Source organism: Pungitius pungitius, chromosome 10 (assembly GCF_949316345.1).
Source record: "Pungitius pungitius chromosome 10, fPunPun2.1, whole genome shotgun sequence".
Classification (NCBI taxonomy): Eukaryota; Metazoa; Chordata; class Actinopteri; order Perciformes; family Gasterosteidae; genus Pungitius; species Pungitius pungitius.
Genome location: NC_084909.1, coordinates 669255 through 691810, shown reverse-complemented (window position 1 = coordinate 691810; position 22556 = coordinate 669255). Strand labels below are relative to the sequence as shown.

The following is a 22556-nucleotide window of genomic DNA, read 5'->3' as shown; positions in this document are numbered from 1 at the left end:
TGGCGCATAATGACTGCGACTCTGCCACACAGTCCAACACAGGGTGTGACACACAGAGTTGTCCACAGGTCCACAACTGAAATTGCTTTCATTTCCCACCATCAACAGTGTGTTTTTGGAGACGTCAGGAAATGGACTTAAAAGCAACCAGCTGGATCTCTTGTGAACATCCCCACCCCCCCTCCTACATATAAAATGTGCCGATTAACACATAAACAAACTCAGCAAAATGCATAGAAGCTGCACTGTATGCAAATGATAAGGTAACGCAGGGCACTGTGCAGAAGCATAGTCCAAAGTAAACCTATATTTCTTCTGCACCTCTAATTGCTACGAAAGTAGTCACAATGTGTAACTGAACTTGACAGCACAAAGGAAAATTAATTCAGTTGTAGTCTTTGTTGCTGTAATCGCTCAGATTGAATGAAAATCTAGAAATGTCCAATCAACTGATTTACTATTTTCTGATTCTGTTGCCCATTTGTTACTTATTCTTTCGGCCTGGTGATGAACTTCTTGCTTGTGTCCAAGTGAATGATTGCTCACCTGGTGTCCCCCGCTTCACTTTGTATTCTCAGGTCTCTCGATCGACCACACGGCCAACAAGCTTTACTGGATAAGCTCAACCAATGGCACTATCAACAGGTGCAATCTGGATGGCAATGGGCTGGAGGTGCTGGAGACTCTGAAGAGGGAGTTAGCCAAAGGCACGGCTCTGGCGGTGATGGGTGAGTGGAGCTTGTCACGAGTGCATCAGATTGCCGTTGGGGATTAGTCAGAGAGTGTGGAGGGATTACATGTTTAACCGGTTAAGTGGCTGCAGAATGAAGCTATTTAGTCAGCTTTGCAAGAGTTGTGCTTCACTTTGTGCAAAGGAGCAGGGGCATGGATAATTAAAACACGGCGCAGCAGTGATTGATGATGGATTTTCTCAACCCCTTTGTAATGAAAAGGGAGGAGGATGTTCATTATGTGTTGATTTTTGGTATCAGTGTTGAATCCAATGTGTCACATAATCCATCACCTCATAGCTTCATTTAGGAATCTCCCGAAATCTAACTGCAATTTTCGTGGAAAGACATGGGGAAACTTTTGTTGAAGCAATGATGAAATCGGACACACACTATTTCATATATGGAAGCCATTTATCAAAGGATGAAGAATAACTTTTTAATAGGGCTGTCAACATAAACGCATTAATATATGCGATTAATGTGGCCAAGATGAATGCAACAAAATGTTTTTTGCGGAAGCTAGCTAGCTACATCGGAGAAAGCAAGACGGAGAGAGCTCTTTGCATTGGACGTAAAAGCAACAGAGGCGTGGAGAACACGCGTCAAACAGAAGGGGGGCGAGGGGCAAACGGACCACTTACAGCACCGCTATGCTCAGCTAGCTGCTAGGCTAAGCTAGCTGCTAGGCTAAGCTAGCTGGAAGAGTTGCTGGTTCAACATGTTCCACCCAGTGTAATTCTGCCTCCAAGATGATCAAATGGGTGGAGTTTTGTTAAAATAACAATTAAACAACTAAAGGTCTTCAAAAAAAACCCATTAAAAACAACATTGTAACAACAATAACATTTATTAATCGAGATTAATGAAACATAAAATGTGTGATTAATTAGTTAATTTTTTTGAATCTATCGACAGCCCTACTTTTTAATCATTGTTAAGTGAACAGTTGAAACACTCAGAGGCAATTACATTTAGAACAAATCAATTGCTGTGTGTGACTGTATATCTGTGTGTGTGTGTCACGTAAAGCTTTACAGTTTACGAGATGTCAAAGGTTACCAAATAAAGTGTAACGACTGGCAGGCCTTTGTTTTATACTTGGTGGATATCTGTCAGTATGTTCTTAAACACACTTTTTATTCACAGCAGTGTGAATCACACTGTGCTAGCTTATAACGTCATTCAGGGCCCAAGCTACATATTTTTGCTTCATTTTCATAGGCGTTTCCCACAGTCGAGACTTTGACTATGGAGGACTGTTTCTCATTTGGAAGATGGAGACTTCATTACTGCATTACTGCAAGAGATAAAACTGGAGGTGACATAGACTAATGGCTTGGTTCCTGCGCAGTAGCAGGTACAGCAAAACAGTGAAATGGTGTTTGCAAGTCTTCATCAATCACAATTAATGACATTTTCTTATGTTGAGGAAATTGTTTTGAATGGTAGAACGCACAGCGCCGTACAGTATAGCTATTATACTTTGTTAAAAAACAGAAATTTCCCAATGGTTTGACAGCAGATTTGTCGCATTGGAATGAATTACTATATATAGAACATAGCAATCTAGTGGCTTTGAAACTTTACATTTGGATTCATTTGAGCATGAAAGTATATTTTATACTCATAAGACTTCCTTTAATGAGATATGACATCCTTTGTTTAGAATCTAGGCATGAGCTGATTGGCTTAGCCCACAGTTAGGTGAAGCTATTAATATTCATTTTGTACCGTTAAGTTTAGTGTTTAATAACGCATAGAATAACTCATGATATCCACCGTTACCAGATTACACAGCAGCAATGATACAGAGATTTTTTTAAAGCATCTGGCAGATATGTCTCATTTAGTCTTTAAACCACACAGCTCACTTGTATGGGTCCATCAGCATTTTAAACCAATTCAAACCCTTTCAACAGTGCAACATTAAAGTATGAATAGAAACACTGCTGCCAAGCAAAGAGCACGTTTAAAATGTTCTCTTAGCCTGTGATTTGTCTTTGATGAATCCAGTTCTCCGTCCTTAACCAAGAGGCCGCGCTCCATTGAGCTGCTTGTAAAACGTATCCGGTCAGCGGAAAATGAGGCAAGCGGAGGACAGGGGGAAAGCCACCATCCTTTTCCAATCCGGAGCATCCTTTGTTGACAAGCAAAGAGTCTGTTGGCGTTGCCCATTACAGAGAAATGTCCCGTCTGCAGATGCTGTTGTTTTGTCTCCATGGTGAAATATGCAATTAAGTGAATTAGCTGACCGTACACCTTGTTTACCCCAATGTTTCCTTTATCTCCTCTTTCTTCTTTCTTTCTATTAATTGCTCAGCAAACTGAGGAGATTGGTAATGGAATAGTACAAAGGCTCATTCTAATGAAAACAAATGCCGTTCACAGATAACTGCATGTTCAGCCACTCGTGTGCAAATAACATGTTAGGTATTGATAAGTAATTAAGGGTGATTAATTGCTTTGGTTTTGATTGAGTCAACTAGCATTAATTAGCACCAATCTAACAATCGTTTCCAGTCTCTCTTGGTCTGCGATAACGTGACGGATCCGTTGGTTGAGGTGGGAAAAGCTCGAGTTTGAGCATCAGGATCCGTAGTGAGCGGCTAAATGAAATCCTACGTCAGATCCCGAGAGAAAAATATCCGCCATTGATCAAACCTACAACCCACTCCGGTGCTCGCGTTCCCTTTTGACTTTTACCTTCTGCGCGCCTGTCTCCGTGCTTCTTCAAGCCGGCCGTGAAAAGATGTAATGAAGGCACTGTTAGTGACACAAGGTCGATCCACTCGGATCTTAGGGCTCTGTAATAATTGGATTGGCTTGAGGGAAAGGTGAGGGCTTCTATTTAGGCGGCGCGGGTGATCCATCAGCCTTGACTTGCCTGCAATCAAACTCGCGGTTGTGGTGGAAATTGAATATGATGCGCCACAAGCGAGCAATCACAGCTAGCCAGCGGTCCCAGCGGCATCAAATTAACACAGAGTGCAAAGCTAATCTAGGATAGCATGCCCTCCGGGGTCAAATGTTTTGTAAACTGCATGTAGACTGTCATTCTCACTCATGGGAATTTGTGTGATTTGTGAAAACGAGTTTGCGTTTGCCTCAGGGAGGAACACGGCCCAAAGCTATTAATGCAAGTGGGAATTGTTTCTGTTTGCGTTTCTTACTCTCAATAAATCAAAAACGGTGAGATAACAAAAATGTAATTTACCTTCACAGGATTTGTAGATTGAAACCCAAAGGCCACACTTTTGGGTTCTTTTTTGAAGATACAAATTGAATGATATTGTGTATTTACTGCAAGATGGTGCTTTTGTCACCTGCACAGGTATTTGTACTATTTATAATAGTTGTAATGAAATATACCGATGAAAATAAAAGAAACGGCAGCAGTTTGTTTAACCCAGCAATGTATCTCAGAAGAGTTTATTGACCTGTAAGTCATTTCATATGTGGTTGCTACTTCTGTTTAGCAAAGTAATTCCTTGCAGACGTGTTGCCATGCTTCTAAAACTTTGTGATGGATGATTCCTTTCATTTATGATGTGTTTATGTTGCTTTATAAATAACTTTGCTTCCAAGATGCCGCCTGTTTGACAGTCATGTAATGGTTCGTGTTTGCATCTGTGCCCCTTTCAAAGTCCATCTCCGCCCCATAAACGGCGTCTATTTTGAAGCGAGCAGAGCCACCTGACTCTGCCCCCCCTTTGCACTTCAGTGAGAATTTAAAAATTGAGTGTTCCTGTCACGTCCGTGGACTCTGTGGCAAAGTGCCTGGACTGTGCATCACTGATTTCTACTGAGGACAGAAATGGAGGGGGGGGTGGGGGATAGTGTGCCGGTGGCTGGCTGTGCCAGCAGCTTATTGTGCGTGAGCCTCTATACAAAGACACACTCATCACTTATGCGCACGACGGCAGCATTGCTGCAGCCCGGGGCTTCACTGTCGCACAGAGGCAGAGCGAGCAGGCGCGCCGTCCGGGAGCGGACGGTGAAACGTCATGACACTCAACAACCACAGCACATGTTGCCTCTTCATATTTCATTAATATATGAGGCCATGTTCCCTCTGTACTATTTTCATGCTCTGCGACCACAATTACCGGAATAGATTGAAGGTTATTACTGCGGTTAATCCATGGGGAGTGCGAATCTGCAGAATAGCATTGCTGCGGAACTAGACATCTATGTGTATCTATATAGATATAGATATATATAGATAGATATACAGCTATCCATATCAGCAAATGTCTTTGATGGTTTCAGGCAGCAAGCTCTGGTGGGCAGATGAGGAATCGGCACAGCTAGGAATGGTGACCAAGAGGGACGGACAGAACCCTGTGATCCTGAGAAACAAGACTAGTGGGGTGGTCCATATGAAAGTGTACGACAGGGAGGGTCAGAAAGGTAAGCATTCCCACATGAAAATAACACTCTAACGATGAAACACAGAAACACACACACACACACGCCTAATACCTGGCCTTTTGATGATTGTGCTTAACATTCAGGAAGAAACCAGTGCCAGATAAACAACGGAGGATGCTCGCAGCTCTGCTTCCCCACTTCGGAGAGCACCCGTAGCTGCTCCTGCACCGTTGGCTACAACCTGCGTAGCGACCGCATGTCATGCGAGGGTACGTTCCCCAGACGACGTGCTGAGGAGCCGCCTTTACGCTCCTGTCAGCAATTTCTTTCCTTACATTGTAAAGAACATTTTGCAATCAATATACTAATGGTGATGAGTCAGGATCAGCTTCATTCATCCTGTTTGCTCATGCAACGATATACAAAAAAAAGAAAGGTGAATATAAATATCAGTGAATGGATCGCAACAATTCTTTTTGTTAAATTGTTTTATTATTTGCAGTGTTTTAAAACACATTCTTTGGAGTATAACAGGTCAATTGTCTTTCTTTAGGTGTTGACTCATTTCTGATGTATTCCATCCACGAGGGAATCCGGGGCATCGCTCTGGACCCAAACGACAACACTGAAGCTCTGATGCCCGTTACAGGGACACTGTTTGCTGTGGGAGTTGACTTCCATGCAGGTATGTTTTTATGCAACGCACTTAGGGAGGTTTATGATATTGAGTATATGGCAGCAGATGTATCAGAGAAATGACAGAAATACGTATATGTGTACATATAGCAAGACATAAGCAACGGAATTGGCAAAACTACGTTATATGTTTGCCGCTCTGTCCTTCTTTCAGTAAAAACCCTTTCATTGTTAATCCTCAAACAAGAGGGAGGGAAAGGATTTTGTTGTATCCCTCATGAATAATGTTCTACTGGCTCGGGAAAGTGCAGCGTAGATAAAAGAGCAAAAAATACACATTACTTAGGAACCTGCGTATGAATTACTATTTACTCACAATCCTAATACAAAGCAATTCCCAAGATATTGTATCAAATGAAGGTTCCATAACGTGCATTTTGAAAAACATGCACCCGGTAGCTTGTAATCTCATTTGTTACACCTCTGCTTCCTTTCACATTTTATATATGATAGATATGATAGATTTATTGTACCAACAGATGCTATGAATATACTATAGCCCGGTAGCATTCCACATTTATAATTGGTTGCCACTGAAGCATGATAACAAAACTGTGTAAAGGAAATTGCATGCACACAACTAAAAACATAAACAAGCAGCACGAACACAAGGGTTCAACAATTATTTTTAGTAAATCAACACCAGATACAAAACCGCACGCTCGGGTGATTCCACATGTTTTAGATGCATTGCTCTGGCAAGATTGCAAAAGTTTCTTTAATGGAATGAGTACAAAATAAATGCACTTGATCTGCCCAACACTGATTCAGGATCTGACCCTCAACAAAATATGAATAATGATCAATAATTAACGGTGGTCGCTAGATGCGAACACATCCACCGTCATTAAATACACAAACTTTTATAGTTTAGTAATAGTTACTCGATTAAGACTTTCCGTGAAGACCTTTCTCCTCTGCTACGGATTACTAAGCTCATCTAAGAGCAGCAGCTGATAGCACGCGTACATCGCTGACATTGCAGAAGCCAGACTGTGTGAGCGGATGAAAAGCTGTATTCCGCACCATGCGTGCGATGTGTGAACAGTGTGCGAACGCACCAGGAACAAGGAAGTGCAAACAAACATGTTAAACAACCAAAGCCCCCACCCATCTGCACCGACAGACACGCGCGGGGACGCTCTAGGCCGTAGTTTCAGAGAGGGTCGGTTGGGGTTTCACCATCACCGTGTTCTGCATGAAGCCATAAACTGCCCTTGTAAAGTTTGGGCTGGAAATTGCCTTTGCTGTTCAGGCAGCGTGTGTCAACAACGAGGCTCTTGGTGAACTGTGTTTGTGCTTTATAGTTCCACGCAACATTTGGTGAAATGGCCCGTGCTGCAATAAAAGGCCGTTTCATGAGCTGCTTTGTTTGAGAGCATAAATACTTCCTTGGCGAGCGCGTTCATCATCCCGTTTTCTCCCGCCATTAACTCTATTGTATGTTTTGCAGGAAATGACACCGTGTACTGGACGGACATGGGCCTGAACAGGATATCGCGGGCCAAACGTGATCAGACCTGGAGGGAAGACATCATTACTACCGGCATCAGCCGGGTGGAAGGCATCGCCGTGGACTGGATCGCCGGTTAGTGTCGCCCCTCCCCCCCGGCACCAGGACTTTATCACTGTAGGCCGTGAAGCCCGGGTGGATTGGCGAAGAGTCTCGCTCTATGTACAGGGCTTCTGTTTGTACATTAATTTTGATTCGAAAAGCTACAACACACTAGTCACAAGTGACAGTGGGGTCTTCCACATGAATTAATTCACTAGGCAAATAAGGTGCAGCAGTAGTTATTATAGTATCAGAGACGTCCCATGTACGTTGTGTCCATTGGGATCAATTAACAATTGCCACTATTAGACCTGCTATTTCTCCACACAGGAAATCTGTACTGGACGGACCATGGTTTCAATCTAATAGAAATCTCTCGTCTGAACGGTGCCTACCGCTCAGTGGTCATATCTGAGGGACTGGATCAGCCGAGGGCCATCGCTGTGCATCCACAGAAGGGGTAGGCCATGTCTTTGAACATCATTTACCTTGCCTTATTAGCACCGGTGCATGGTTTGAATAATGTTTTTATTAGTCAGAGACAATGCTTGTATTTGCATATAGAAACTCTACTTGGAAACCAAACCAGGTAATGACTACAGACACTGGTTATTGATGTCAGGAAGCTCTTTAATGGCAAATATAACTGTAAAAATGATGTGACGGTGGAACTTCCTGTCTCGTGATTAAAGTCCAACCGATCAATACCAATAATGGTTTTGAATAGATAGGCCCTATAGGACTTGATATTCAATGCATTTTGCCTTTATCTTTCTTATGTTTTACATATTGTATCATATTTGGGTTCATATTCATAGTCATTTTTCATATTCAAATTGCACATCTTGTCATAAATGGTATTTACAGCTACTGTCATATGAAATTTATTGTTCAGTTTTAAATCATCTACCCCATGAGAAATGTTCCTCTCGCTACTGAGCTACTGAATTAATTTCAAGCATCATTCCGGGAAAGAACTTGCTTTGGCCAACAGAATCTGATATTTCATCACTGTATTCCTCCTTTTAATGTACATGAATCCGTGCTACTCTGCCTGCCAGGTATCTCTTCTGGACCGAATGGGGCCAGAACGCCTGCATAGGCCGCTCCCGCCTGGACGGTTCGGACCAGGTTACCTTGGTCAACTCGGGCATCATGTGGCCCAATGGAATTTCCATCGACTACGAGGTACAATTGTTCACAGAAGCACAGACACTTCCAGCAAGCTTTTCCCCCTCCACTGTACTGTACAACCTCATCTCTTTTTGCAGCTAAAATGTGACTTTGACTAAGAGGTTCGGTTTGTGATATGCATTTTTAAATTACCTTCCAGGAAAATACATTATACTGGTGCGACGCTCGCACGGATAAGATCGAGAGGATCAACCTTGAGACGGGGGAGAGCCGAGAGGTTGTGCTGTCAGTGGCCAACGTAGACCTGTTCTCAGTCGCAGTGTTTGGGGCTTACATCTACTGGTCTGACAGGTAATTTATTACTTTCATAAATGCACACACTTGCAGGGCCCTGCAAAGCCCACAATACTTACCTGACAAAACCCCTTCGCTTCAAAGGTTCCAGGAGATATTAAGATCAGCAGTTCCTCGCAGTGCCGATCGCGGCGTATTTTCTTAAATGCTCGAGGTAGAATTCTCTGTCATCTTCAAGGGTGAATCCTTCCTCCCCCTTTGTGAATTTGACGAAGCCTCGTTTCCTTTCATGGAACTGGTCGCTTCAAACATTTTCACACACCTGCAGTTCTTTGTGGACCTGACCGAGAACAGTTGTTAAGCTATTGGTCGGTTAAGTGCTGAGTAATTCATTGCATGTCTTGTTTGTTTGTTTATTTGTAAGTGTTTTAAGGCTGACTTGCACCTGACTTGAAGATCAATTATCCCTTTCTGCCCTCTCCCCCCACACCACCACCAGGCTCACAATGGAAAGAAGCTGTTAGCTTTAATGTGTTTTGATTATGAACAAGTTTAATTGTATGTCATTACTGGGTGCCTGCAGTCTTTGGTTTCGCTTTAATGTTGACAAACAAACGATATGCCTTTATATCCATCTGACTTTGTCACTGTCTTGCACTTAGCAAAATAGCCAGAATGCAGAAGTTTTTTTTGTTTGTGTTCTTCAGGGCTTATTCCAACGGTTCAATACGACGCGCTTTCAAAACCGACACCAGTGACGCGGTGACTCTGAGGAGCGGCCTCGGCGTCAATTTGAAGGACGTGACGATCTTCAATAGAGTCAGAGAAAAAGGTGCGGATTTGGCATCCGTTTCGCATGCAGTTTCAAACGTGATTGCCAACCGAGAACAACTCGGTAATTGAGTTTTTGCTTTTGTTGCTGAAGGCACAAACCCGTGTGCCAGGAGTAACGGAGGCTGCCAGCAGCTGTGCTTCCACCTGGGCAGCGGCCGCCGGACGTGCTCCTGCGCCCACGGCCGCTTGGCAGAGGACGGCTTCGCCTGCGAGCGCTACGAAGGTTACCTGCTCTTCTCGGAGAGGACCATACTGAAAAGCATCCACCTCTCCGATGAGAATGATCTCAACTCGCCGGTCCAGCCTTTCGAGAATCCGGCCTTCTTCAAGAATGTCATAGCCCTTGCCTTCGACTACAGCCAGAAGACGGCTCGGACCAACCGCATCTTTTTCAGCGACGTCCATTTCGGAAACATCCAGATGATTAACGACGACTGGACGGGGAGATCTATTATTGCAGAAAGTGAGTAGTTCCCAATTCGCGTCGTCATCGTAGCATTGGCGCAGGTAGCACAGCATTATCATCATCGTGGCATCCATCTCGACGCACCCACTCCTCCATTCTACTTTTGGCCCCTGTGCTCCACTGAAAAGAGCGTTTGATACTAAATCAGCAGGACATAATACCTGTGTTTGAAGGGTCTCTGCTTACTGACTGTCACAGATTGAATGATGGAACCAATCCTTCTCTATTCTTTCACTAAATCCCAGTCAGGCCTGTGTTGATAAGCTTGACTGGAGTCAGATGAACAGCAAAACCCTCTGTTCTGCTCGGCTGGCGTCCTCTCTGCCATTCTGTGAAGTTTCCACAGGGAGCAGAGCTCAGCACCTTCCCGTCCCCCTCAAACTGACAGTGTTCTAACCCCCCCAGCTGCCCCCCAGTCCCATAACCAATCCCCCTGCCTTTTCATTTGTTTATCTTCCTTATAAGAACCCCTGTCGGGATCTGCAAGTGTCCTTCACACTTTTGCATTTGCGAAATGCAAAATTGAAGTGGTGCAGTAATTAATTTCAGTATTACATACAATATAAAGACTTGAATCCTAAATGGAACAAATGTATGTGGTTCATATAAGAGGGGGGGCTCACAATACAATTTAACATGTACATGTAAATTTGCAGAAAGCTATTATGAAAGCTCAAGCTTTGATGTTTGATGCAGCTTCTCCTGCATTGCATCTCAAAGCAAGATCTCTTCCATTTTCCTCTAAAAGACTCTTCCTCCACCACGTCTTTGAAGGTGAAGATGTTAATCATCCATATTTCCCTAATTAAACTCCATGTCCCCCATTAATTACTCCCTTGCCCGGCCAACAATTTGTGAGAAAGTCTAAACTGCCAGATGCCTTTTATAGCAAACTATTAATTACTGATAGGCTGACTCAGGTAGCATCCTAAGTATTCTTCAGTGCAGTTTATGGGTTTTAGACAAGGGGACGCGCTCACCATCTTTGGCATTGGCCAAATGTTCACCATTCAGACAAATTAGGAACTGCATTCACAGAAGGTTAGAAAAATGATAAGATACAGCCACGGATAATATTGAGTTGTTATGGAATTACGAACGTAAAGTGTAATGGACGAATGCTCTGTTAATGTACATAAGGTCATTAAGAATTACCTTCCAAGGCATCTTTCAATTGATTTTATATGATTTTTTTTCTAATCATTCTATTGTATTCAGCATTACGTATACATACATACATTTCGCTGCTGCAGTGCTTTTCCCCCAAAAACATTAAATGTCATTTTAGTCTTCCAGAGTATAATGCAATGGTCAATTGCAAGTATCACTGCTGTTATTCTGATCTTACATTTGGTATATTACATATAAAATGACACATGTGCAATATTGTTTTTTTTCAAGCGGTCACATTCAATAGGTTATTTATGAACCCATCGGCACACAAAAGGGAATCTGCTGCACATGATGAAACGATGTGGCCGGGTTTTCTGTCAGTGATTGTCTCCCTCTGAAGGTTTCCTCCCTGTCAGTCACATCGCTGCACCCGACCCGGGAGGCTGGGAGGACGTTATCACGGTCTCTGTTTAGGAAATTGGCTCACACTGAAAACATATTCAGTGTCTTAGTGACTGTTACATCAACACAGGAAATCATTTCCCTGTCAGTCACCAAGGAAACACAACACCAATTCCAACACAATTGGAACCTGCCATCTGTTACAAGCCTCTATTTCATATTTTACCTAAATCTGCAAGGAGTAACTATAGTTTAACACCGCCATATAAGTACTAGAAAGTTAAAGTTATGTGATGAGATGTGATGTCTGTGTTAATTGACTTTGCTTGCAACTCGAGCACCGGTCTCACGCCTCTCTGGTTTTAGGTGTGGGTTCAGTCGAGGGTCTGGCCTACCACCAAGCCTGGGACACGCTGTACTGGACGAGCTCCACCACCTCCACCATCACCAGGCAAACTGTGGACCAGAAACAAGCCGGGGCCCTGAGTCGACAGGCCGTGGTCACTCTCTCGGAGGACGACCATCCGCACGCCCTGGCCCTGGACGAGTGTCAAAGGTCAGTAGCTATAAACGCTCTCCCTCCAAAAAGCAAAAGTTCCTTTACTGTCACTAACTCCGAACTCACGGTGGAACTGATTAGATTTTTCTGGTTTAGGTCACTGTGACCTGTCTTTTTCATTCTCGTGTCCGCTATGTAGCAGAAATGTCAAAAAGGTCCACACGCGATCATGGTTGGGCAATTTCAAAGTTAGTGGTCAAACATGTATTTGCTAATCATGACATTTTCACACAAATGTCCATTGGAATAAAATTCTGAATCGACGACATTTTTGACAGACATGGATGTAAATTGCATCATAATCAACAGACGCCTCCTCTTCCCTTTGTCAAGTGGCCACGGTTTTTTGTTAACTTGAATAAAATCTCCCATGGCGACTGATTCATGACGTGAGTTGAGATGGACAAACGAATCAAACGAGTCATGTGAGTTGACTCGCACAACTCACATGAATCTGTTCAGGTTTGCATTTTCACATTTCAGGTGTAAGAGGTTTCATCTGTTGTTCATGTTCATCTGAGCTGTACTCGTAGCTTTTGGAAAACCCGATTTAACAGTTCATTTAGTGTGCCAGTAAAAAAAGAAAAAGGTGATGGCTGTTTTTCAAAAATAATCACACCTTCGTCTTCCTGTAACATCTTGTTCACATTTAACACTTGCAAATTCATGAATCTAAAAATGTTTCAGCGAGTAGTCTTAAAAGAGTGAGTAGTACCTTGCTGCCCCCGTCTTACTCACTAAATTAACTTATTGACCTCTGACTATATCCTCGGTTGGCAATTTGGCACTATATCCATCCCAACCCAGAAGAACCGCCTGATAATTGGAATTCAAACTCAAGTGATTAATTAGCAGCCCCTGGTTGTGGCTTCTGACCCTATTATCACACGAGAGAGAACTTCCACGACTTCATCACAGTATGAAGTGAGATCCCAGGAGCAGAATAGGTTTCTTCTATACATTTTCAAACATATCAACCTTTTTCTCTCATGGTTTATCAGCATTCATGTGGATTTAAAACCATCCATCTTGCGAACCAATATAACATGAGATACAAATCTTGTATTTATTTACTCCGTTGTTATCATCTGTGTTTTTTTCTATTCTGAGTCCTCACCCAGGAGAATATGAATAAATGACCTCCATCTCCCAATGTGTGCTGCTAATCCGTTTGATCAAATAGAATCTGAGCTTTACTTTATCGGCGATGAGCCCCTTCGGGGCAAAAAAGGGTGAATCCGATGATGGGCCATTGAGGTCTCTGCAACATGTGGATAACTGACTGACACAACTGTGGCAATTTAATTCAGCGGCGTTAAGAAAAGGCCTCATTCCTGCTCCCCCATTTGATTTCACTGCACATATCGCTTGTTGGCCTCTTGTGCTTGTAGCGCTTCTTTTGGGGAGTGAGACGCCGCCAGAGACTGGAGACTCACTAGTAACCACGCGGTTGGTTTCTCCTCTCGCCTGTTAGCCTGATGTTTTGGACCAACTGGAATGAGCAGAGGCCCAGCATCATGAGATCCACCTTAGCAGGCAAGAACATGAGGATCATCGTTGGTTCCGACATCCTGACACCCAACGGGCTGACTATCGACCACAGGGCAGAGAAGCTCTACTTTTCCGACGGAACCCTTGGAAAAATTGAGAGGTGTGACTACGATGGTTCCAGCAGATATGTGAGTATGGAAACGAGGTAAAGGAGGTACATCTGGGAGGCAGTGGATTTGTTTGTATGTACCTTTTATTTGTTTTGCCCCATTTGGAATGCCATGAATCCGATGTGCATGCCATACATGAAAGGTGCCGAGGCCAGAATTGAACTTGATGAATGAAAAATGGACCCGGTGACTTCATAGTTTGATAATGTTTTCAACATAACTCTCAGTGATTGAGATGTTTCGTTAGACAACACAGGGGGAACAAAGGTGTCTGTTTCATCTGCCTTTTTTTTTTTTTTTTGTTCCTTCCTCTTAATCTCCCAAGCCTTTTGAGTCGTGAGGCCTGATCCTTTGTACAGCAGATAGGATCAGGAAAAAAAAACCTCTTGATGTTTTTCTCTGATATTTCAGCTCTGAGGAGACAGATGGTTTCCTTAATCAAAGAAGCCATTTACTTCTAAAGTAAAGACGCTGAGCAAAGGGAGTTCTCCTTTGTCCATCAAAAAAGTACCATGAATATTGGATAAAGCCACAGCTGGATGAATATAATAATATAAATTAAGCGGAGTATAAAAGTCTGCAATACATTGCTGTGGATTTCAGTGTTGTCTTTACATAACCTCAGCACTTTGGCCCGTCTCAATTAGTCAGCCATACGCTTGCTGAGCAGGGTCAAACGGCTCAGAAAGTCCTCACCTTTGAGTCCCCCCTCGCCCTCGCTGCAGTGCGGTCCTGCTAATGAAGGCTTTGCCCGTAAGACCGCTGTGGGCGAAAATTCACCATTCCAATTAAAACGTGAGCTAGCTGATTGTCAACTTCAGCACTTATTGAAACTTGCATTGTGAACATCGTAAGACACCGCATACAATATATACAGTACATGGAGATGGGAGCCTAAGACTCAGTATCAGTCCAGCGTTTGCTAATGAAAAGAAAAGTGTGTTAGGCCATAGATTGCATACAATAAATCATAGAACACCAATTAGGTATCGAGTCAAATGACTAACGTCTTGGATGGTGGAAGATGTTCCTCTCCCCAGCTTCCCTTCATCTCTGCTGCAGGTCCATTACAAGTTAAAAATGTAGTTGGCTGCAGAAAAAGAACGTCGTTGATGCAATTAGTGCTTCACAAAGGGCAACGGAGTGCATTGTAAGGGAAGATATCAGCATGTTTAGGGGGGGGAAACCATGCTCTTTCATACCATGAATGTATTAAATGTAAATTTCAAACGGTCTGGGAGTGAGGAGTGTCAGTTTAGTTAAATGTCAGCAGTGTGATCTCTGGGCATTTTAATGTTTCCATGTAAAAGACACAAGGAGTTTGCTGGCGATCACAATTGAAATACGTTCCTTCCAAATTGCTGAGTCATGAGAGAGACACGAGGAGGTATGAAATATTTTCCCATTTATCCTAAACATGAAAATAATACGTTGCTGGCTGTAAACTTAGTGTCTCCCAAATCTCATTTAGCTATCAATATGTTCCATCCAATCCCATCTGGTGTTCCAACTTCGCCTCTCTTCCTCTCTCTGCCTCTCTTCCCGTCTGTCACTTGCCCCGATGGCCAGTTGTCGCTTTCCACACGCTGGGCTTCTTTAATCAACACCTGTCCTGTTAATCCCGGCATGGCACAGGGCTAATGTGATGCTGCTTACAAGCCTGTCCCACTAATGTCTGAGACCATAGAGCCGCTGCAGGCCCGTATCCCCCCCCCCCCACCCTGCAGACACACACACACACACACAAACCTGGAGAGAGCCCCCAGGAGGCTTCTGATGGATTCCTGCCTCCCTGCCAATGACACTGTCATTTACTCCTCCCAACATCTGGGTTAAGCAGTCAGGTGGGCAGCGGGGGTGATGTGTTGACTAATGAGTCACAACGTCATCTTCCGCATTCATTTCTAGAATTTCACTCCGCAGTCAGCCGAGGCTTTTTTCTCCCGGTCAGATCTGAAGTGCAAATATTGACTGCGTGGAATATATGTCTTCTCCGGTTATTGCTTTATCATCTCCTCTGGCATGTAGAATCATTCACGTGCGCTGTAAATGTGTTTGTACAAGAGAAGTGTTAAATCCGAAAAGCGCTTCTAACGCGAGTCCTTTCGCGCCACAATGTGCAGGTCGTCGTGAAATCAGGACCCGGGAACTTCTACGGGCTCGCCATCTACGCAGATTTCATCTACTGGTCGGACTGGACCCGCCGGTCTGTGCTGCGTTCCAACAAGTACACAGGCGGTGACACCAAGGTGCTGCGAGCAGACATACCCCATCAACCAATGGGAATCATAGCCGTGGCCCGGGACACCAACGACTGTGAGTATCTGGACACACCCGAAGATCTCGGAGCGGATGCTGTGTTGTGTCTGCAAATGTTTGTGTGCTGCCAATGTGGGTGATTGACTGGCAGGAGTTCACCTCATTTTAGGTCAGGACAATAGAGCAAGAACGTATTGCGTTGCTGTGTGCTTTTCACTTAAGCAACGTGAGAACATTACAGCCAACTGTGCTTTAATGCATGCACACAGTTTCCTTCCACACATGACAGCACGACATTGTTTAATTGGGGGAAGTAATAAACCACTTATTCTGGTTACCTGTGGCCAACCTCAACGTCCAAGCGTTTTAAAGTAAATAGTTTAATTCCCCGACTGTTATCTTTAACTTCATCACGCTGCTCACCGCGGGAGGCCTCGGTCCAGGGAAAACGGATAGAAAAACCTCGGTTGCAAATTATAGTATACCTTCAAATAATGACATTTACGCATAGCCTAAAAAAACATTTCATTGTTTTATCTTTGACAGGAATATTCATTTGGAGCAGGATGTTTATAAAATATTCATTCTCACATTTCTTGTTAAAAATGAGTAAAAGGAAACAACAACTGGGATGTACTTTTTTTAAATATTCCCATTGTAGTGTAAAAAACAGCAGGTTTGGCAAATGGATGTAGTCCTATTTAGAATGGTAATAAACGTATGTTTCAAAGGTAATTAATAAGAGGAAAGCAGCTTACGTTGTAAAAGCGGGGGTCACTAAAGTGTCGTGTGAAGTTGTATTTCCAAGTAGGACAAAAGCAAAATGGGCTCCAGCCGGATGCTCGTTTGTCTCGTCCTAAGAAGGAATCCGAGTCCTGCAAAGGCACAGCTTCACGTTGTTGTGACCAACGACGGTCGATCCGATAATCAGTTCCTACTTTTCCGGTCCGTACATACCATTAACCTTTCGCATTTTCCCTGTCATGAATATCTAGAATTCAAATAATGATGCAAATGGTTTACTTGAGTTGCAGTGGAGGGGAACGGTTTCTTTCCTCATGAATAAAACACTCGTGGCTGGAGGGCAGCTAATAACACCGGGTCTCTAACGGACACCCATGTCTCTGAACACTCGCTCTTGATACTATGTTTCTTGTTGCTACTAAGCCTGTTTTCTCCGGACGAGTCGAGCAATGAATATTTATTTTATGTCTGCAGTTTGGTTCGTGCAATATAAAGCAATACATGGTTCCCACAGAGCTACACAAAGCTTGTTCACATAGTGCCGCAGGCAGAGAAGAACCAAAAACTGTAATACATTTGCCACCAATCACTGAGTATAGTAGTAGCCTTTAGCAACAGAACAGCCCCTTTTATTCATATGTTGTTCTCTTGTGAGCCTTTAAATGAAAACAAACTATAAGAGCACCCTTTTACACCTAAAACAGACCAATGTGTGGTATGAAAATCTAAAAAATAGAAACACATGGCCCACAAATTTTTTATTGGATAACAATGACTCATCTCCCTATGTTTGGTTTATTGCTGTAGTTTTGTAGATTTACTGGGATATGTGATTATAAAAAACTGCATTCCACAGCATATGACATCACGATGCTTCATAGCTGCAATGGAAAGTTATAGTAAAAAATTTACATCCATTATCTCCTGCATTAACATTAATCATTAGGTTTTGTGTCACAGCCTCAGATAAATTAAAACAAGAGCTTCTTTCTTAATTTAACAACCATTTAAGGAATACTTTTCTCCAATGGTGAGTACAGACCATCCAAAGATTTTCAAGGATCATTTAGAATATGACTCATTAATAATACAGGAGACAGGCACAGCTCAAAAGATAACTCCATGAAGGAAGTGATGACATCCAACAGACTTTGCACAGGGGGAGATTTCCCCTTTGATCGCCTCTGACCGCTCAATCAATTCTTTTTGATTGTGTTAAAGGTGAGCTATCCCAATGCCGGTACATGAACGGAGGGTGCGGCGACCTTTGCCTCCTGACGCCGTACGGCAGGGTCAACTGCTCCTGCCGCGGAGAACGCGTGCTGCTGGAGGACAACAGATGCGTGTGTAAGTCAGGATGACACACAAATACTAACTCTTTGAACATTCTCATTAATAGATATCGACAGGTAATCTTTATGGATGCATTTACCATGTATAGCTGTATAACCTTGCTTCCCCACTCGGGTTACGCTCTTGTTTGTGCTGTTTACACAAACCTTTGATGCCTTTTTCAATCGGTTTAGTCAAGCGTGAACCGCCAGGAACAGAAAGTCGTCTCCTCCTCTTTGCCAAAGCATAACGTTTGCAATGACTCCAGTCATTGTGCTTAACACTGCTCTGGGAAATAACACTCATAATGTTATCTGCCAGCAGACAGCAGAGTACAAACTCCAACAATAAGTTCAAGGGCAATCGCATACTTTAATAGTTTAATCTGAAATGTAATGTGAGGATAGAGCATACGGCGTGAGGAGATGTTAAAACAGGGAGGTGTGACCACACTGAACAAGGGACGAGACAAAGGACCACTAGAGATGGATGGCAGCCTGGATGTAACAACGGGTTCTTTATTCCACGGCCCAGATCTGCTCACTGGTAGAGCAAGAAAGTTCTTATGTTCAAATGATGTGGATTTATTGTTGCAATTTAAATGATGTTTTGAAACAACTGAATGTACAATATTGACATGTACAATTAAGTCAGTCAGTCTACTAAATTCAATGGATATTTTGCCAGGGTCTCAAAGCCATATCTCCCTAAAGCTGAAGTAGCCTATACAAGTAGGGATTTCTAAATGTTGACCCAAAACTGGCAGAGTAGCTGTGGAGTTCACTACAGCAGGCAGTGACATGTTGCCCCCGATTCAACCTGTATGTAGGAAGTTTGTTGAGAAATTGGCAGTCGCATTACGTCACCGTCATTGTCTTCCCCTGCAGCAGAAAATTCCTCCTGCAACATTCACACTGAATTTGAGTGTGGGAATGGCGAGTGCATAAACTACCAGCTAACATGTGATGGGGCCGCCCACTGCAAAGATAAATCGGATGAGAAGATGCAATACTGTGGTAAGAAGACAGCAGATCCGGTTAAGAAGTATTAATCCAAAGAGTGTTGATTCAGTATTCCTGGAGAAACGGGATGTCATTAACACGTGTGGCGAGCATTTAGTCATATCTAATTGTTTGTGAATGTGCCCAGACAACCGGAGCTGTCGGAAGGGTTTCCGACCCTGCTACAACCAACGGTGCGTGGCCAGCAGCCGCTTCTGTGACGGGATCGATGACTGTGGGGACAACTCCGACGAAGCCTTCTGCAGCAGTGAGTCGCAGCCGTTTGATCTCCCGTTCAATCCGCCCTGCCTCGGAGGGCAGGATCCGGCCGCACTAATGCTTTTATTAATACCGCACGTGAGGCCTCGCGCAGCGCTAAGCCTTCACTGTCTAATGAGCCCCAAGATCATAAAGTGCACAAATTACAGAGAGGCCCTGAGCCTGGACAATCATTTCATGTCTCGTCAATAGGTCCGAACTGACCTTGTTCTGGCCTTTAATGGCGGTCTAAACAAAATATAGTTGTGTACATCACCTCGCTGTAATTGGGCCCAAGTCTGTATGCTCTCGTAATACTGAAGCAAGCGGATTGAGCCCACAAGGTGTTCTCTTAATTAATGTGGACCAATTTCGCTGTCTGAGATTTCAGGAAGGAGTTTATTCCACTACCTTGTGAATTTGAGAATAACATTCTCTAATTCCATTATAAAATGTGATTATTGTATTATCATCTAACAGTTTTCAACTGGGACATTTTTCAACCTCCCCCGGAAAGAAGTTCTAAGTATTGTTGTCAGCTGTACCTGTAATTGCCTCTGAGCGCTGTTTCCATTACCTTTTTGAAATGCTAATTCTCCCCCCCCCGCCAGATGTCACGTGTGCCTCATCAGAATCCTCGTGCAAGGATGGAAGCTGTGTACCCAGCTCCGCCTGGTGTAACCAGGTCATTGACTGTGCCGACGCCTCGGATGAAAAAAGCTGCAGTGAGTCCTCTAACCTGTGATTTGCATTTGCAATCCCGGTAAAAGGAGACTGTAAAAACACACCGCTCTGCCCGAGAACCCGACGGATCCAGTAACTTTGACCATCTCGTTCATATGTGTTTGGACCCCAGACCGCAGCGACTGCTCTCACTTTTACAAGCTGGGGGTGACGGAGAAGGATTTCATCAGCTGCAACTCCACCTCGCTGTGCATCCACCCCACGTGGATCTGCGACGGGGCCAACGACTGCGGAGACTACGCCGACGAGACGGGCTGCCAGGGTGAGGCCCTCAAACGCACACACACGCACACACGTTGTATTTCTTCCCGTGGCGGATTAAGGAAGCCAGCTTCAATTAGAAAAGACTTAAGGGCGGATCTCACTTTCGGAGGCGAGATCGTGACGGTGGGATGAGATGAGATATATAGCTTAGGAAAAAGATAATGGCCTCACTCATTGGCGACGTCCGAGAGGGCTGACTTTGGTTCTGCTGTTTGTCCCCAGTCTCCCACGGGCAGAAGTGCGAGGAGGGCCACTTCGCTTGTCCGAGCGGGAACTGCATCTCCAGCGTGTGGCTGTGCGACGGCCAAAAAGACTGCGAAGACGGAGCGGACGAATTCCAGTGCGGTAAACGACACGTCTTACCTCTCACGGGCGAGCTGTTGCACAACCAACTCAAAGGGTGTTTCGTTCTCTCGCTGTCCATTAAGAAGAAGCTATTTGTTGTTTTGCTATTGTCATTTTGAGAATAGATCTAGTGCAGACGAGCAACACCCCCCCCCCCCCCCCCCTCCTGCCCATCCCCACCTGAGTTGAAATAGAGGCTATTGAGGACACAGTGTTTTGTTTCCGCTTCTGTCTTTAAATAATGATGTCGAGCACTTCCTGTGGAATCAATCAAATGATTGCGGCATCAGTCGGTGAATGTGCTGTACTAAAGACGGAAGATCGGTTCAATAGGAAACAGGGACACATGAAGGGATTACACGTTACAATACAACTCCTCCACTTCCCCTCACCAGGAGCAGCAAGAGCCTTCTTACCTATGCTTTGATCCGTGCAAATATATGCAGAGATAACTGGGACAGGCAAGATCTGTCCAATTAAACAAGGGGGAGCATAATTAAGTCATGCTATGGATTAATATACTTTGCATTCAAAACCAATAGCTCGCACACAAAACCATCACATTTTATTACTTTTTGCACCATGCACTCGGAGCTTTATTGGTTATAGGTAGCTGTTAAGATTCATCACCGTCACACAAGGTGATTTAATCTGATTGAGTAGTCCACAAATACAATGTCAATGCACCCGCTGTCTGTATTTGAGTTGTCAGCCTTTTGTAATGTTTATCTAGTGCATAAACAGCACATTGTTATTCTGGGGAACGACTTTTAAAAAAATACAAACAGCATACCAAATCACGACAGGTCTTATTTATAAGTCGGAAAAGAGCGAATTTGTGCATTTCCACCTTAAATAATATTGAGCAAGTAAACCAGCCATTTTTATTTGACAAATGTTTGATGAATCACAGCGTCATGTTACGTATGTGTTATTACCTACTTTTGTAAAACACTTTCATTTCCTCTCATCCGTAAATAAAGCATTTGCTAGCCTGAATATATTCAGTGATACAAGTAGACGCCGACTATCAGAACAATAAAAACATAAAGGCTCCTTAATGTGACCCGAATGCACGATATACATACATATATATATATATATATATATATATATATTTTAAAGGACAAATTATTTTAGCCACTCTAAAAAAACCTCTCCTCATAAAGTGTAAGAAGTCATGAAGCACTCAGCAGTGCCGTCATCCAGATTGGCCTTTTTTGGGGGGAATTTCATCGGCGACTAAGTTCAAGAAGAAAAATGAGACCCTAGTTCTTTGATTCCTTTGCCTTTCAGAGGCATTGTTCTTTCTGGATAATAAACCAACCCCTTGTGCACAATTCAACTGCAGCAGACAGAGAAAGTCAGTTCAGTGCAATCCATGTTTCATATGTGATGCTTTTGGAGTTATCTGGTTTATTTTGTAACTTCGCCATTAATTTTGTTAGAGAGATGCATAACACATGAAAAGCATTTCCATTCCGTCAAATAAAATGTCCTCTGTATAAATGCTTGTGTGAAATGATAATATCTCATTCTTCAAATGCGCTGATATCAGAGCTGGTATGAATTATGCCACGGTTCTTTGAGAAGTTCTGAATAGCTTTTCAGGACAAATAGACAATATTCCCATTCCTCTCAGTTAATTACCATATAAAAAGCTCCAGCCACTGATAATCTGACTGCAGACTCAAAGTGGTTTGAGGAAAACGTCATTAAGTCTGACAAATTTGAAATTCCACAGCTGATTAGATGAAATGGTCATGTGTCACTTCACGATGCGTAATGCG

The 22556-nt window shown here is 43.4% G+C and overlaps 1 protein-coding gene across 3 annotated transcripts in view; it reads left to right on the top strand.

Annotated features, from left to right (window-relative positions):
- lrp1bb (low density lipoprotein receptor-related protein 1Bb) overlaps window positions 1–22556 on the top strand; it is a 209423-nt gene that overhangs the window by 127319 nt on the left and 59548 nt on the right. For all 3 annotated transcript variants that reach the window (XM_062565194.1, XM_062565193.1, XM_037487848.2), the window contains exons 31-49: window positions 579–728; window positions 5004–5144; window positions 5249–5374; window positions 5659–5790; window positions 7255–7389; window positions 7687–7816; window positions 8418–8544; window positions 8690–8841; window positions 9492–9616; window positions 9710–10081; window positions 11966–12155; window positions 13633–13837; window positions 15943–16135; window positions 18044–18169; window positions 19042–19170; window positions 19304–19423; window positions 20025–20138; window positions 20270–20419; window positions 20644–20766. In XM_062565194.1, coding sequence (XP_062421178.1) covers window positions 579–728; window positions 5004–5144; window positions 5249–5374; window positions 5659–5790; window positions 7255–7389; window positions 7687–7816; window positions 8418–8544; window positions 8690–8841; window positions 9492–9616; window positions 9710–10081; window positions 11966–12155; window positions 13633–13837; window positions 15943–16135; window positions 18044–18169; window positions 19042–19170; window positions 19304–19423; window positions 20025–20138; window positions 20270–20419; window positions 20644–20766 — 2940 coding nt within the window. The remainder of the gene's footprint in view (window positions 1–578; window positions 729–5003; window positions 5145–5248; window positions 5375–5658; window positions 5791–7254; window positions 7390–7686; window positions 7817–8417; window positions 8545–8689; window positions 8842–9491; window positions 9617–9709; window positions 10082–11965; window positions 12156–13632; window positions 13838–15942; window positions 16136–18043; window positions 18170–19041; window positions 19171–19303; window positions 19424–20024; window positions 20139–20269; window positions 20420–20643; window positions 20767–22556) is intronic.